This window comes from Odontomachus brunneus, unplaced genomic scaffold (assembly GCF_010583005.1).
Source record: "Odontomachus brunneus isolate Ranch 3 - 2012 unplaced genomic scaffold, Obru_v1 Obru_scaffold_096, whole genome shotgun sequence".
In the NCBI taxonomy this organism is placed as follows: domain Eukaryota; kingdom Metazoa; phylum Arthropoda; class Insecta; order Hymenoptera; family Formicidae; genus Odontomachus; species Odontomachus brunneus.
This window is the reverse complement of record NW_022639546.1, coordinates 1,088,958-1,102,898: the sequence shown is the minus strand read 5'-3', so window position 1 is coordinate 1,102,898 and position 13,941 is coordinate 1,088,958. Positions and strand designations below refer to the sequence as shown.

General features: G+C 44.2%; 2 protein-coding genes across 8 annotated transcripts in view; one reads left to right on the top strand and one right to left on the bottom strand.

Annotated features, from left to right (window-relative positions):
- Window positions 1-13,935, top strand: part of LOC116848490 (acid sphingomyelinase-like phosphodiesterase 3a) — a 105,926-nt gene extending 91,991 nt beyond the window's left edge. For all 5 annotated transcript variants that reach the window (XM_032824623.1, XM_032824621.1, XM_032824624.1 and 2 more), the window contains exons 7-11: window positions 5,481-5,661; window positions 7,519-7,628; window positions 7,908-8,083; window positions 8,904-9,035; window positions 13,081-13,935. In XM_032824623.1, the coding sequence (XP_032680514.1) occupies window positions 5,481-5,661; window positions 7,519-7,628; window positions 7,908-8,083; window positions 8,904-9,035; window positions 13,081-13,201 (720 nt within the window). In that variant the 3' untranslated portion in view covers window positions 13,202-13,935. The remainder of the gene's footprint in view (window positions 1-5,480; window positions 5,662-7,518; window positions 7,629-7,907; window positions 8,084-8,903; window positions 9,036-13,080) is intronic.
- The window catches only part of LOC116848492 (glutathione S-transferase 1-1-like), a 165,838-nt gene that overhangs the window by 118,135 nt on the left and 33,762 nt on the right, over window positions 1-13,941 (bottom strand). The gene's annotated exons all lie outside the window — the stretch shown is intronic.

Here is a 13,941-nt window from a genome sequence, read left to right as displayed (position 1 = left end):
TATATATATATATATATATATATATATATATATATATATATTCTGTGTATATTTATATATGCAGAGTGTCCCAGCTCGATTTCACAATTATTCGTGAAGACGTAGAGCGGATTAAGATGAACAAACAAGTTCAATGCCGTTTTGCGAAAATGGCGATAATGATCGACATATTAATAGCAACAGATTTGTGAATGATCACGTATGATATGGTAGATGAGCTGCAGTGACGTCGTCTGCCATCGTGTGCTTGTACATTAGGTCAGACTGAGCCGGAAAGTCTTCTACTATTTTGCAAATAACCATGTAGATTTTTAGTTATTGATGAGAAAAAAATTGTTACATCGTGTATGCGATAATGTACAAATCTCCTTTAATTAATATCTAAAAATCTATGTAGTTATGGTAGAGGACTTTTCTGCTCAGTTGGGCCTAATGTACACGGAAAAAAATAATTTGCTGCAGCAGCAAACTAATTTGCTACATACGGACAGTTAAATATAATTCGCTGTGTTAATTACTTTTATTTTGCTGCAGGAATCTATTTTCTTGCTATGATAACAAGAAAATCTGCTCCTACAGCAAGTAGCAAATTTGTTACAGATGGACAACTAAACATAATTTACTGTTTTAGTTACTTTTTTGTTACAAGAGCAGATTTTCTTGTTATCATAGCAAGGAAATTGGCTCTTGCAGTAAAGAAAAAGTGGCTAATACAAAAAATTATGTTCAGTTGTCCATATGTAGCAGATCTTTTTTTCCATGTACAAACACACGTCGGCAAACACCGTCACTGCAGCTCATCTACCATATCGAGCGCCATCATTTACAAATATTCTTTAATTAATAATATCAGTAGTTATTGTAAATATCGCAAGACGATATAGGACTTTTATACTCATCTCATCCGCTCCAATTCGCTCTACATTCTCACGAGACATTGTGAAATCGAGCTAGAACATCCTGCATATCCTATCCTTTTTTTCCTTCTCTCTTTCTCTTTCTCTCCTCTTCTTTTAAATCTCTCTCCCTACCCCACCCCAATAAACACACACACATATGTATACATCTCCCTTTCGTTATTCACTTAACGAGTTTTATTCCCCACCCACCAGTCTTCCTACTCGAAATGGCCCTCCGGGACTATTGTTATGTTTAGCCCGTTCAGGGCTATGAACTCGGGTATGATGCCATATGGAAAAAATAACAATAGGTTATTTATAAAACATATATTTTCTCCAATAATTGCTACATTTTTAGTAAGTTTTGGAAGTTGAGTGTAAGTGACATAATAACTACTTCAAATATTAATAAACATAATATACATAATATACATAATATATATAATAAACTACTTTAAATATTAATTATCTTTGAGAACGACTATAAAAGTGCACCATTTTAGCATTTATTGGAGAAATTACCGACATTCTCTTCGAAAGCGCGGATGTTCGCGACAGCATTTTCCGTTGGCGATATTCAGTACACGTTAGACTCGGATTTATAATCCGCTGGTCTCATATTTTGGCAATGAGAGTGGAGAACTGCGCTCGATAGGAGCCGCATGCCCGCAAAGAACACACCGCATTGACAAACGGCGAAACCGCCGATCGGTCGGTACACGGCATTCGCCGTATCGAAGGCTCTCGATATCAACTTAGCGATGATATTACACATTTGTCGATTCGCCGCGAATATCTCTCGCTGGGCGCATATAGACGGCGCCTGTGCAGCTACGCGCTCAGTAAGCATGAAATATCGATCTCATAAATCAACCGCGCGGGCAGATCAGTCGATTATTCTCGTTTGCTTACAAGTGCCCGCTCCCCCATCCCCCGGGACCCCGAGTTCGGATTAAGAGCTCCCTGTTTCAGAGAGGATCACCCCGGTAACCGAGTGGTACCTTCAGGTACTTTTTCAATCAGCGTCCCCTCTCGGCGCGACATTCGGCGTCGACTTCTCCGGGTGAATTCGCGCGCTCGCCCGAAACGGCGGGACTAATTTCGCGTACGTGTCCGATTAGATACCTAGTCCGCCGTATCCCCCGGCCCTCCGTCGTCGCGTCGTCCCACACCCACACACTGTGATCGAGCGGCGCGAGCGGTGGCGTCCCTGCATGTGCATGTATACACTCGAGTTCCATTCGAGCTGCCATTCGCGAGCGAGCGAGCGAGCGAGCGGCCGAGCGTCCGGCCGGTTTGCCGACGCTAACGAGACTTCCTGCGTCCCGAGAGACACATCGCGCAGCCTACGTACGTGATTCACCCCGGAGCGTCTGTTTAGCCAGGGCGCAGTCACGCGATATAACTAAGGGTCGCTGTTGAATGAGAATGTCTCCGCTCGCTCTGGTTACGAGCGTCAAGCCGGGCCGCGCAAGCCGACAATCCGGCATCGGTGGATTTTTCGCCCGCCGCCAGCGGAACCATCCCGTTTATACCGCATAGAAATTACCCGCATAGAAATTTCTAGTAGTAGTTAATATTTTCCCAAGTGTAGGTTCAATTCCAATTAGAATGCCCGACTTTGTTCCAAAATAGGTTATCACATTATGATACCAATTGGAAATCCTATTCCCAGACATGAGTTCTCGAATCCGAACAAAAATATCAGGAAAAATATCTCGAACTTTTTCAGTGTGTTTTCTGCATCTGTTTCATTAGTGCAATAAACACGATGCAACTGTTCTTTTTTGGCTTACATTGCTTCATGTTAACACGGAAAATAATACATTTGCGTTTTATATGTAATATAGAATACATCTGAGAATAACTTGATGATTTCATACACTTGTAAATCGAAAGAATTTGTCGGATATTTATATGTATTTTTTAATTTTTTAGCTCGAACACCTTCTATTACAATTTCTTCATGAATTTTTTCGCAAACATTTTGAATATTTACTATTTACAAGTATGTGTATGTATATACATATATTTGTTGCGAGTAAATACTCAAGTGTTTCATATATCGATTTTAGTTTAAAATGTAAACCAGAAAAAATTTTTGGGAAAACGTGGGGGCTGATCAAATAGTATCTCTGTCTGAGTTTCCAACTTAGATTCGCATGTTTAAAACATTACAATTCTAACCAGAATACATAGAAACATTACAATAAAAACATTACATTTAGAAACATTACAATTCTACATAGATTTCCCATCTAGAACTTATGACTATTGTAAAGTATTGGACTGGATTTTAAAGTATTTTCTATGTGGGTAGATTATCTTATCGTCCCACAAATGTTGTTGTATCAATAGAAATTGCTAACATCAGAGTAGATCTTGATTCAACAGCAATACAGTACTTGAAACCAATATATTATATATTGTCTCGATGATTGAAGTATCAATTTCAATGGCATTACTGTTGAATCAAGATTTACTCCAATTACGACGACTTTCTATTGATTATTAATGACAACAGCATTTTTTCCATATAAATATCAATATCTCATCAAAGTGATATTTTTGTTTTTTGATTATATTCTGAAGTTTTGCTTCTCTTCCGTTCCGCAGTTAGTTAGTTTAGATTTTTATATATTATAAGATTAGGATAGTTAGGTAAGGCAATAGCGCCAGCCGCAAAGCTGTTGCTTTGGCTTTTGGTTGCCTTTGGTATATAATCACAAAGTTCATCGAGGCTTGCCGAGCATAGCCAGGCATCAATTTCGCAACGTCAATGGTTTCCAATAAAGTAAACATTATTATTATTATTGTTGTTGTTGCCATTATTATATTAACGAGACTAATACTTGTGAGGCAAAATTTACTTTGCGCGTATCCCCTTACGATACAAATTAATGACGTGAAACGCGCGCAGGAGAGACGCGATTTGGGAAAATAAAATATACGTGAAATACTCGAGAATGATATTTTAAAATGACACACCGCGCGCTTCCTCGAGTTTCCCGCCTGCCTCACTGTATACAGAAACTCTGTAAGGATATGGTCACGAACTGGAAATGCGGTCTGCGACTGACTCTGACAGATCGCTTCATTCCAATCTGCACACGAATATCGATCGGACCGGCTCGGTTTTACGATCAAAGCAGTGCAAACTCACTCCGCACTCTTCAACCATAAAAGTGTGGACCGCTATCGGCTGTACTCCCAACCGACATCTCGGCCGTCTTTATGTGCCAATAACTTACGACAGAAAAGGTAGCGCGTGTGTTTCTACGTCCCTCCGATGCATTCTCTTGGATGCATCGCTATTTGGGACGCGAGACGACACCTAAAAGCGTCGGGAAATTTACATACATATGTCGGATCGAAGGGATTCCTGATGGCGTAGTTACGGCAAAGTACGGATGCTACTAGGGCCATTTTGGTGATCGATATTCGTATGATCGAAATACGTGGGGACCGAAATATCGCTAACAATAATGAAAACACGTGTTACTACGCGCCGCGTCATATTTATTCCACATCCCGTGTAATAACTCCGGATAATATCTCGTATAATAATGTATAACTACATGTATGTATCTACATATGTATCGAGAACATATTACATTTGTTTTTTACTGCACATTTGCTATTGTTTTATGACTTATTTTTATCATAACCTCTCAATGCTCTTTCTGTGTGCATTAAGGGGATGCTGAAACTGAAAACTTTACCGACACAATAATGACATTTTTCTGCAAAATTTACGGTGTATTGATTATACAGAATTACAAATGCTTTTACACAATGAAAGTACGTGCAAAAATAAACAGGAGCATTGCTCGATATGTGATAAAAATGAACAAAAAATTTTTAATGTAAAATCTCAAGCCAGTTAGCGTAATATTTGTCTAATCCAAAAGTTCCACAGTTTGTACATATCGAAAATGTGGATGCTCCAAACAGAAAAATTTTTAAGAACATTGCTTTATTTTCGCATATGCATTTGCAAGCTTAAAAATATCGAAAAAGTTTGCAGAAAGATTTCTACACATATATGGTTAGGTTTTCCGTTGAATATGATAAAACAAAGCACATTCATGTAAGTTCTACAAGAAATACGAAAAGAATAGCGTGATTATGTTAGTGACAATTGTTTCTGCATTATCGACATTGTTCGAGATCGTCATCGACTCCAGCATCCCTTAACTCTTGGGAAAAAAAAGAACTGTCTAATATCGTTCGAGGAACGAATCGACTCTGTGGCGTCCGATGAGTTTGAAGCTGCTCTAAGAATTGCTTTGTTTTTCAACTCTTCCCCGTGACAATGTATTTATGTCGATACGGATTGCCACGGCACGAAAATATCGCGCCAGCACCCCCGCGACGTTTGAACGGCCAAAGGTTAATCTACGCGCGGTAGGAGAAACACGAATAGTATCGGAAGAAACATTGAGTTTTCATGAATCGATATCAAAGTGAAATAGATGAACACCGTACGCCGCACCGCGCCGAGCCGCGCCGGCAGTGGCATGCAGGTTTTCGAAATATCGATGTTCGATGCTCATTCCTATTCTACTCTATGACGGCCAGGTGTACATAGTCGGCCACACACCGCCAGGGGTGGACGACCATGAAAGCGGCGCCGCGGCGCTCAACGAGAGGCACAACACGAGGTATCTGCAGATGGTGCGACTCTACTCGGACATCATCCGGGGACAGTTCTTCGGACATTGGCATTCGGACACGTTTCGCGTCGTCTACAGCGACACAGGTACGCTCCGAGTGAACGATTGTGTGAGCGATTAAAGAACAGCCGGGTAAATTTGATCCTTAAATGACAGATCAGGGTCAGTTCCCGAATGGTCCCATTCAGCATACACTTTTCAACGCAATCCATTGAAACTTTGTCAGAATGTATCAGAGTCAGATACCCGCATAAAAATTCTTTAGTATTTTCCTAAATGCAAGTCAGATTCCAATCAGAATGCCCAAAATTGATTGGCCGACTATAATACGAATAGGGAATCTTATTCTTGTTTCAAACATGAATTTTCTGTCTAGAATCGGAACGGAAATATTGAAGAAACTCGAATTTTTTTAAGTGTTCTCTGCGTTAGGTTTGTTTAAAACAATAAAGAGAATACAAGTGTTATCTCCGGCTAATATTGTTCCATGTTAAAACGTAAAATAATACGTTCTCGTTTTATATGTATGAAATATATTTGGATACATCTGAGAATAATTTGACGATTTTATTTGTAAGTCAGAAGAATTTGTCGGATATCCATGTACACTTTGACTTTTTTAGCTCAAACAGCTTTTATTACAATTTTTTTATCATGATTTTTTTCGCAAAATGAGTGTTTGAGTATTTATTCTTTACAAGTATATATGTGTATAAGTATATATGTGTATATGTATATACTTATAACGAGTAAACACACATTGTGTTTTATATATTCTGTTCAATTTTAATTTAAAATGTAAAACCAAGAAAAATCTTTAGGATAACGTTGGGGATGATCCCAAATGGGATCTGTCTGCATTTCTCATTTAGATTTGCATGTTTAAAACATTACGCTTCTAATCAGAACCTGCATAAATTTCTTACCTAGAACCCATTATTGTGGGAAATTAGACTGGATCCCAATTATATTCCAAAGTATTTTCTATACGGGTACTGGACTGAGAAAATATTTTCATAACATAGAAAAAGTGTTTTCTTCTTGTATCACCGTTTATATATCCCAATACAAATTTTAATATGCAAAAGAAAAAGAAGTAAACTTAAAAAATGTTGGGACCACACGTGACCCCACCGTGTTGTTTATGTCCCGAAATTTCGCTTAAGGTTTGACTTCGAACAACGAACTTCCTTTATCGGTAAAGCCAAGAGACAGATTCTCTAAAGAGAATGCACATTTATATCTTCCAAATCAAATCTGTACTCGTCCGTGTCGGACGAATTTGCAATCGCTGTCCCGAATGCAAACAATGCACTTCGGACGAATCTTTATTTAAACGTGTTTACTCTCTCTCGTCAGTCGTAGTCAGTCGTGAGTAACATTGACCTTGCGCGCCGAGCCGACGGGAATATATCGTCCCGATGAACAAATATCACTTGGCAGGTGTAATTTTATTTTCAATTTTGCCCAACGAAACGTGACAGACCTTTCCCGCGAACCTAACGTCACCGTCGCTGATGGCAATTTCCTCGATATGACAATTTTCGGACGGGATAACAAATTATCCGCCCACCTATCGCGGTATCTCCTTCTCGGACACACGTCAGCCCCGGGCCGGGCTGATGAACCCGACCTCCCCGCGCGACATTGTCTTACGAATGAAACTGGCCCGGCGGTTGCTCCATCAACCGTCTCGCAGGTGGAAAGAGCGAGGACGGAGCGTCACGTCGCGCTTCCTTCGGTTTCTCTCGTCCTCCCGACGACGACGAGCTCCCCGCGTCCTGTTCTTATCGCTCACTCTTCACCCACGCCCTCCCAACGTCTCACCTGGCCATCTCGCGCATCGCCGGCGCTTTGTCATCTGTCGCTCTTCGCGCTTAATCTTATTAGCGCTGCCGCGCGTGATTAATTATTACCGTGAAACGATACTACTTGCTGAACAGGTCTGCCCGTATCTTGGATAATGATGGCACCCAGTGTAACGCCCAGCTCCGTCGGCGGGCCCAACAACCCGGGTTTGCGACTGTACAAGTTCGAGACCAACACTGGACAGGTACGTACGTAGTGCGCCGCACGGCGTCCGCACATACTCGCCCATAATATCTCGGCGTTCTCGGTGATGGTCTATTTGCGCGACGTGCCGATTTCAAAGGGACGCGCCCAAATGCACGGATAGGCGTATAGGTGTATTCGACGCGGGTGGCGTGTTATATATGCGCGCGCGCACATGTATGCGGGCGTCTGTCTGCCTGTCTGTCTTTCTGTGTGCGCGAGCGCGCGTACACGTACTCGTGCACGCGTGTGTATAATGTGTGTTGTGCACGTTGCGCAGATTCTGGATTACACGCAGTACTATCTTAATCTGCCTGAAGCAAATTCAATCGGCAAAGCGAACTGGGTGATCGAGTACTCGCTGCTTGACTATTATGAGCTGCAGGAGATCTCGGCGATCACTCTTCACGATCTGGCGGATCGATTTACGCAATCGAACGATTACGCATTCGTCAGGTACGTATGATGCGAGCGGACGGATCGATCGATCGATCGATCGAGCCGTCGATCGCGGCGCCTGCACTGTCGCGAGTCCGAGTCGCGTAAATGCAACCCCTGGGAAACTGGCAATACCGTGTCTCGCCAGCATGCAAGCGAACGTTAATTATCGACCTCGACTGCGGCTCGAACCACGACACGCGTCCGTGTCGCCAGCACATTTTTCCCCGGGCCGTAATCGGCCACGATCCCATCCCGACCCGAGGACGTAGAACAAATAACGCTCGCCTAAATACACCGTAATTCGCGCCGGTATCGCGGCCGATCGCGATCTACGTAAGAGGAATCAGCCACGTGTGTTTGCTCCGCGATCATCTGATCGAGGCCAGTCCCGGTAGGGCCTCTCTGTTACACGTAATACCAGCTGGCGAACGGAAAGTTCGCCCTGTTCAATGTCAACGCGCGAGTGTCGACGCCGCTCAGCGTTCGCGTATCGCGTGAGACACCTCAATAAACGCAAGCCGAGGGCTAATAATAATAATATTCCCCCGTTCCTCTCTTTCCCTCTTTCCCTTTCCCTCTCCGAGCGAGCCGACAATTATCCGATAATGCTCGGCCCACGATTCGTGATAACTGTCCGGCCAGCCAGCCTTTTCGCGAGACGCGTGCGCGCCATTACGACGCTAATGACAGTCCCCCGATACGCCGCGTCGCCAGACCGGCTCTTCTAAATGCACCGAGAGAGAAAGAGCTCGGGTCTAGATCTCCGCTGGTGTTATCTTTCCCGACGCGCAAGCCGCGCACGCTGTATACGTGTGGTGCTCTCTCTGTCCCGCAGGTATTATGCAGCCAACACGGTCTCGCTGCCGCGCGAGGTGGAGCAAATCTGGGGCTGCGGCGGCCCCCTCAACGGCGTCTGTGCGCTGCATCATTACTGCACCGTGACGAGGCTCAATCCCGAGTCTTACAGGTATGCTACACGACAATATGCGCAACCAACGGTTCGTTCGTTTCGTGTCGAGAGAGAAAGAGAGAGAGAGAGAGAGAGAGAGAGAGGGAGGGAGAGAGGGCTTTGAGGTGGAATTCGTTTCGGGGTGTAATTTCGCTATTGATCGCGGCGAATTGCTATCGGTATTTTGATACAACTTGGTCGTAAAACGACCAGCCGGCATACCGATGATTCGCGGCCGTAGACGCGATTGCATCTCGCGCACACGTGCGAGTTACATACGTCAATTGCTCAGAATCAGACGAAGGGGGCACGCCGACTCGAAATTTACCCCATGCTCTTAATCAGGTAGATCTCAAACGATTATCTGGTTTGTATAAGCTAGTGTTGTCTGATCCTAATTACACAGGCCGACAAATTTTGACTTTTCCTCTAATTACCAGAGTTATAATAGAGTTATATAAGTGATTCTGAAAGCATCCTAAAATCAAATCCGTTGCCCAAATTGCTTTATCACGTCAGGTTTCTGAGATATTTTGACGTAAAGGTGCCTAGAAGAATATTATTTCTAGATTGGAATAAGTCCAAAACGGAGAATGGCTAATTTAGCCAACAGATTTGAGCTTAGCATAGAAAAATCGATCAGACATTCAATAAATTAGAAAACAAATATTTCATATGTCTATGTTAAACTTTTTGTATCCTTTAATCGCTGGCAGCTATAGTTCCCGAAACATAAATAACTCGTGTCATTGCCCCAAAGGTACCAAAAATACATTCTCGGAGGATCAATAATCGTTATTATTGATAAGATCCTGATCGCCACATTGCGATATGTAATTTATCAGAATAACATCACCTTATACAAATCCGATAACCGATTGGGATCAACCTGGTCAGAACCATGTGATAAATTTCTAATTTCTAATCATGATGCGGAACGTTTGTGGAGTTTGTACAATAACAGTCGCCGTATATTCTGTGTATTAATGTCGGCAAAACTAATTCCATTAATGAAAGTTGATGGAATTTAAGTTAACAAGAATCCATCGTGGTTTTCTTCGACGTGAAATTGACAGCTATCGATCGCGCGGATGCTCTCTCTCTCTCTCTCTCTCTCTCTCTCTCTCTCTCTCTCGCTCTCGCTCTCTTGCCGTATTTCCTTGATGAAAAAAGTTACTTTTATCAATTATATTTCGTAGTTTGAGATAAATAAAAGTTTACGGGAGAACGAGAAGCGATCAAACTGAATTAAACTAAGTTTATATAAAGTAGGATACATCTTTCTGATCTTCCCGCTCTTTCCTACTCTCCCTCTCTCTCTCTCTCTCTTGTGTATGTGTGTGTGTGTGTGTGTGCTCTCTTTCTCTCTGTACCAACGTCCAAGCTAGCTAGCGAGTCACATGTTGGGAAACTTGGAATCCGTGGAGAGTGCGGTAAACCCTCGATGTTCGTCGTTAATTGGTTGCGTATACGTGAAGCGGATACCGCTTGAAATCGGAGTGCTCCGGCAAAGAGCGTCGCGTTCGCGTGCACCGTGCCTCATCCAATGTAATACGATTACGAGCGGACAGCAGCGACGCGGGAAATTTGGAAAATTTCGACGACCACCGCCGGTTGCGACGGCTCAAGTGAGTTTTGCCGCGGAGAGCCCGTACGATCCCGGCATTCCAGAATGACGCCAAAGTCACGGTTGACAATGCTCGGATTGTGCAATTTCAAAATCAAAGGAATCATACAATTGGCTTGTATTCGGAGTTTGCGTCGAAATTTTATCCCTACCCTGAATCTGAACTGAAGGATCAGTGTGTGCGTAATATACGCGGAAAATGGGATCCTACTTAATGCCTTTAATTGGCAGAAAACGCACAAAATTCTACTTGTAGATTTTAAAGAGGACTTGCCGGCAAAGCTGGTAGGCTAGATGGTATTAGAAGGGATTGATATGGGCTGCGGAGTGTCGAAATACGCGTTAAATGTAACATTGAGGTCGAAAGTAGAATCGAAATTTCGACTCGGGGTGATACAGTCGAAGAAAACACATATATCCCGGGAGACTTGCGAGTCTAAACGAGGATTATCAGTGTGGATGCGACGCAGCGACGTAATTTCAGTCGGTTGCGGTGCAATTTGCGGAGAAGGATCCGCAAGACCACTCGCGACTACACATTACGCTGAATTGTGTGGACTTTCCAGGTTATATGCGTCGCGTTTACTGTGTTAATCGATACAGCCATCTGTCTCCCGAAATATGCATCGAATATCTGGCACGTTGAAATCAACGGTAGTGGTCTCCGCTGAAATAACCGGGACAAAGGCTAAATCCGGAAAGAGGCGCGTCCCGGACATCTTGTGTACGCGATAGTGGAATCGGTAATACGCGTGAGGCGTCGGGCAAACGTCGGTACGTAGACAGACGAATGGCGGGACCGACAGAGAGGGATTGCCTGCACTTTTCAATATTCCAAAAGCAGCGGGATGGTCTTCGTAAATTAAGTAGCGTGAAAGCCCTGGTGCAGTCTGAAAGCGTCGCGTAATCTTGCAAAGTCTTGGAGAAGAACCATCGAAGAATCCAAAGATTTTCGAAGAGAATTTTCAGTCGGACAATTTTGGAGCGCCGTAATGCTACGTAAAATTGCAAAGTAATTTCTTTCACGCTGCACAAACGATGTAATAACACCCCGCCGGCCAAAAACGCTCGCAAATATAATGGGAACGTACGTGGCGCCCATTTTCGAGGGACTCTCTGTGCGACAAATCTTCTCTCTTTCGCTCTCTCTTCCTCTCTCTCCACCCCTCTTCCGCTGCCCATTTTCCTCGTGCTCTGACGGTCGCTCGAAGCGAAAAATATGCATTATGCATCGCGGGCAAAACGGCGACGGAAAGATATATTAATGGAATAAGAAATGTGTGTTTCTTTTCTTTCTGTCGCGTCACGACTCACTCTTTTATTTATCCACGATTTGACACGAAAGAAAGAGAGAGAAAGAGAGAGAGAGAGAGAGAGAACAAGAACGTATATATCGAATGGCTGGCATCCGCAGGATGTCGCTTGTCGGTTTGTTCGCGAAACTTGTCCGCAGCTCGCGAGAGCGCGAAGCTTCCGATTTCGGCGGCGAACCGAAACTCGAATCCCACCGACTGTAACGTACGTACCTACCTACCTACCTATCTACCTAGCTACCTATCTACCTACCTACTCCACGCGCGTACACTTGCGAATACGCTAAAGTCGTCGGCGATGTTATCTCACCCAGAGTCTGAAGTATCCTTTCGTCGCGATCCTCGACTTAATTGTACTCAGTTTGATTTAATTATACACGTTCAGCGTACGTCGCCCGGAGTTTCGAAAGAGTCAGACCAACGCCAAGTGAATTAAAACCTGAATAGAGAGAATCATTTGGAGCAGTCGTACTGTCTGAAAGCGCTTCTATGAGCAGCCTCAAGTTTATTGGGTAATGCAACGATTAATGTCAGTACTGTATAAATGGCTTCATTCGATATCTTGCTCTTGATTAACCGAGTCAAAATTGCTAAGTAGGACTTCAAGTTCCACGTGTATTAAACACACACTGATCATTCAGAATCTACAGACGCTAGGAACCTTAGTAGTCGAAAATAAAGCTAAGATTTGGACTGGGACATATTACGGAAGATCAATTAAAATGAGCCATTATATATGTTACATCCGCAAGGTTTCCTTCGAATTGCTTTATACGCTGCCCTTAAATACACGAGTCGAAATTTTGATCCTATTGTCCTGAATATCTCATTCAACGCCTATCCTGATACTTTAGAACCTATACCAACTTCTTTTGATTCCATTCAACATACTAGCTTTGCCGAGAGGTCCTCTTTAGAACCTACAAGTGACATTTTGCGCACTTTCTGCCGTTTAGAGATGCTAAGTAAGACTTTAGTTTCCACTTATGTTAAACTGATCCTTCGAAATCTACGGGTGTTAGGAACCTACCTTGGTAGTTGAAAACAGAACTGAAATTTGAGCTGGGACATACCACGACGGAAGAACGACTAAAATGGGCCATTCTGTGTGTTACACCCGCAGGGAGTGCTATTCTTCCTACGCTTACGCGCTGTCGTCCACGGGACACTCCACCATGCGTCCCTACCTCGTGCTGCAGCTGCTGGCCCTGCTGACCTGCGCCGAGGTCCTGAACGACCGGTAGGATGAGCGTGACGAGAGAATGCTCGATCACGCGGGCCGCGCGCCGGCTCGCTCTTCACAACGGGGTCCGGTGTCTTCTCCCTGGCGAGGGTCCGATCGGGATTGGGATCGCGGTGGCACATCGCCGATCCGCGGCCACCGCCTGCAGTGGATTGGATCGCGGTCTAGGAGTTAAGGTCCACGAGTAAAGAAACAGGCGAGCGCGAGTCTAGCGATATCTACGGCGTTTGTACGCCGCCCACGGTGTGTCATCTACTTTGTCTATGTCTCTGTCGTGTCTCCGTCTTCTCCTTGTCGCGCCACCGAGATTGTTCAGGCGCGTCGCTCGTTCCGTCGTCTTTGGTGTGTGTTTTGCGTATATTCGACCGCGCGTGTGCCCGCGCCGGCGTTCACAAAAGCGAGGCTGCGAGGAAGTCCGAATGCCCCGGCGGGTGGACGCGCAAGTATGCGGATGCTCCAAGTACTGCCAACGTGTGGACGTCACCGCAGCGTTGGCCCCAACGGCTAACGTTCGAGTGGCGTCGGCCGCTATGTTTATCCGAACAATCGGAACACACGCGCATATATGTAACACGCCACGCACACGCCATGCGGATCATTGGGGATCCGAGTAATTCGGGTTGTATTGTGTGTCCAATTAATTCGTCGTATCGCGAAATAGAGTAACTCGATACGGGTCTGGTCTCTTCTCTCTCTCTCTCTCCCTCTCTCTCTCTCTCTCTCTCTCTCTCTCTCTCTCTC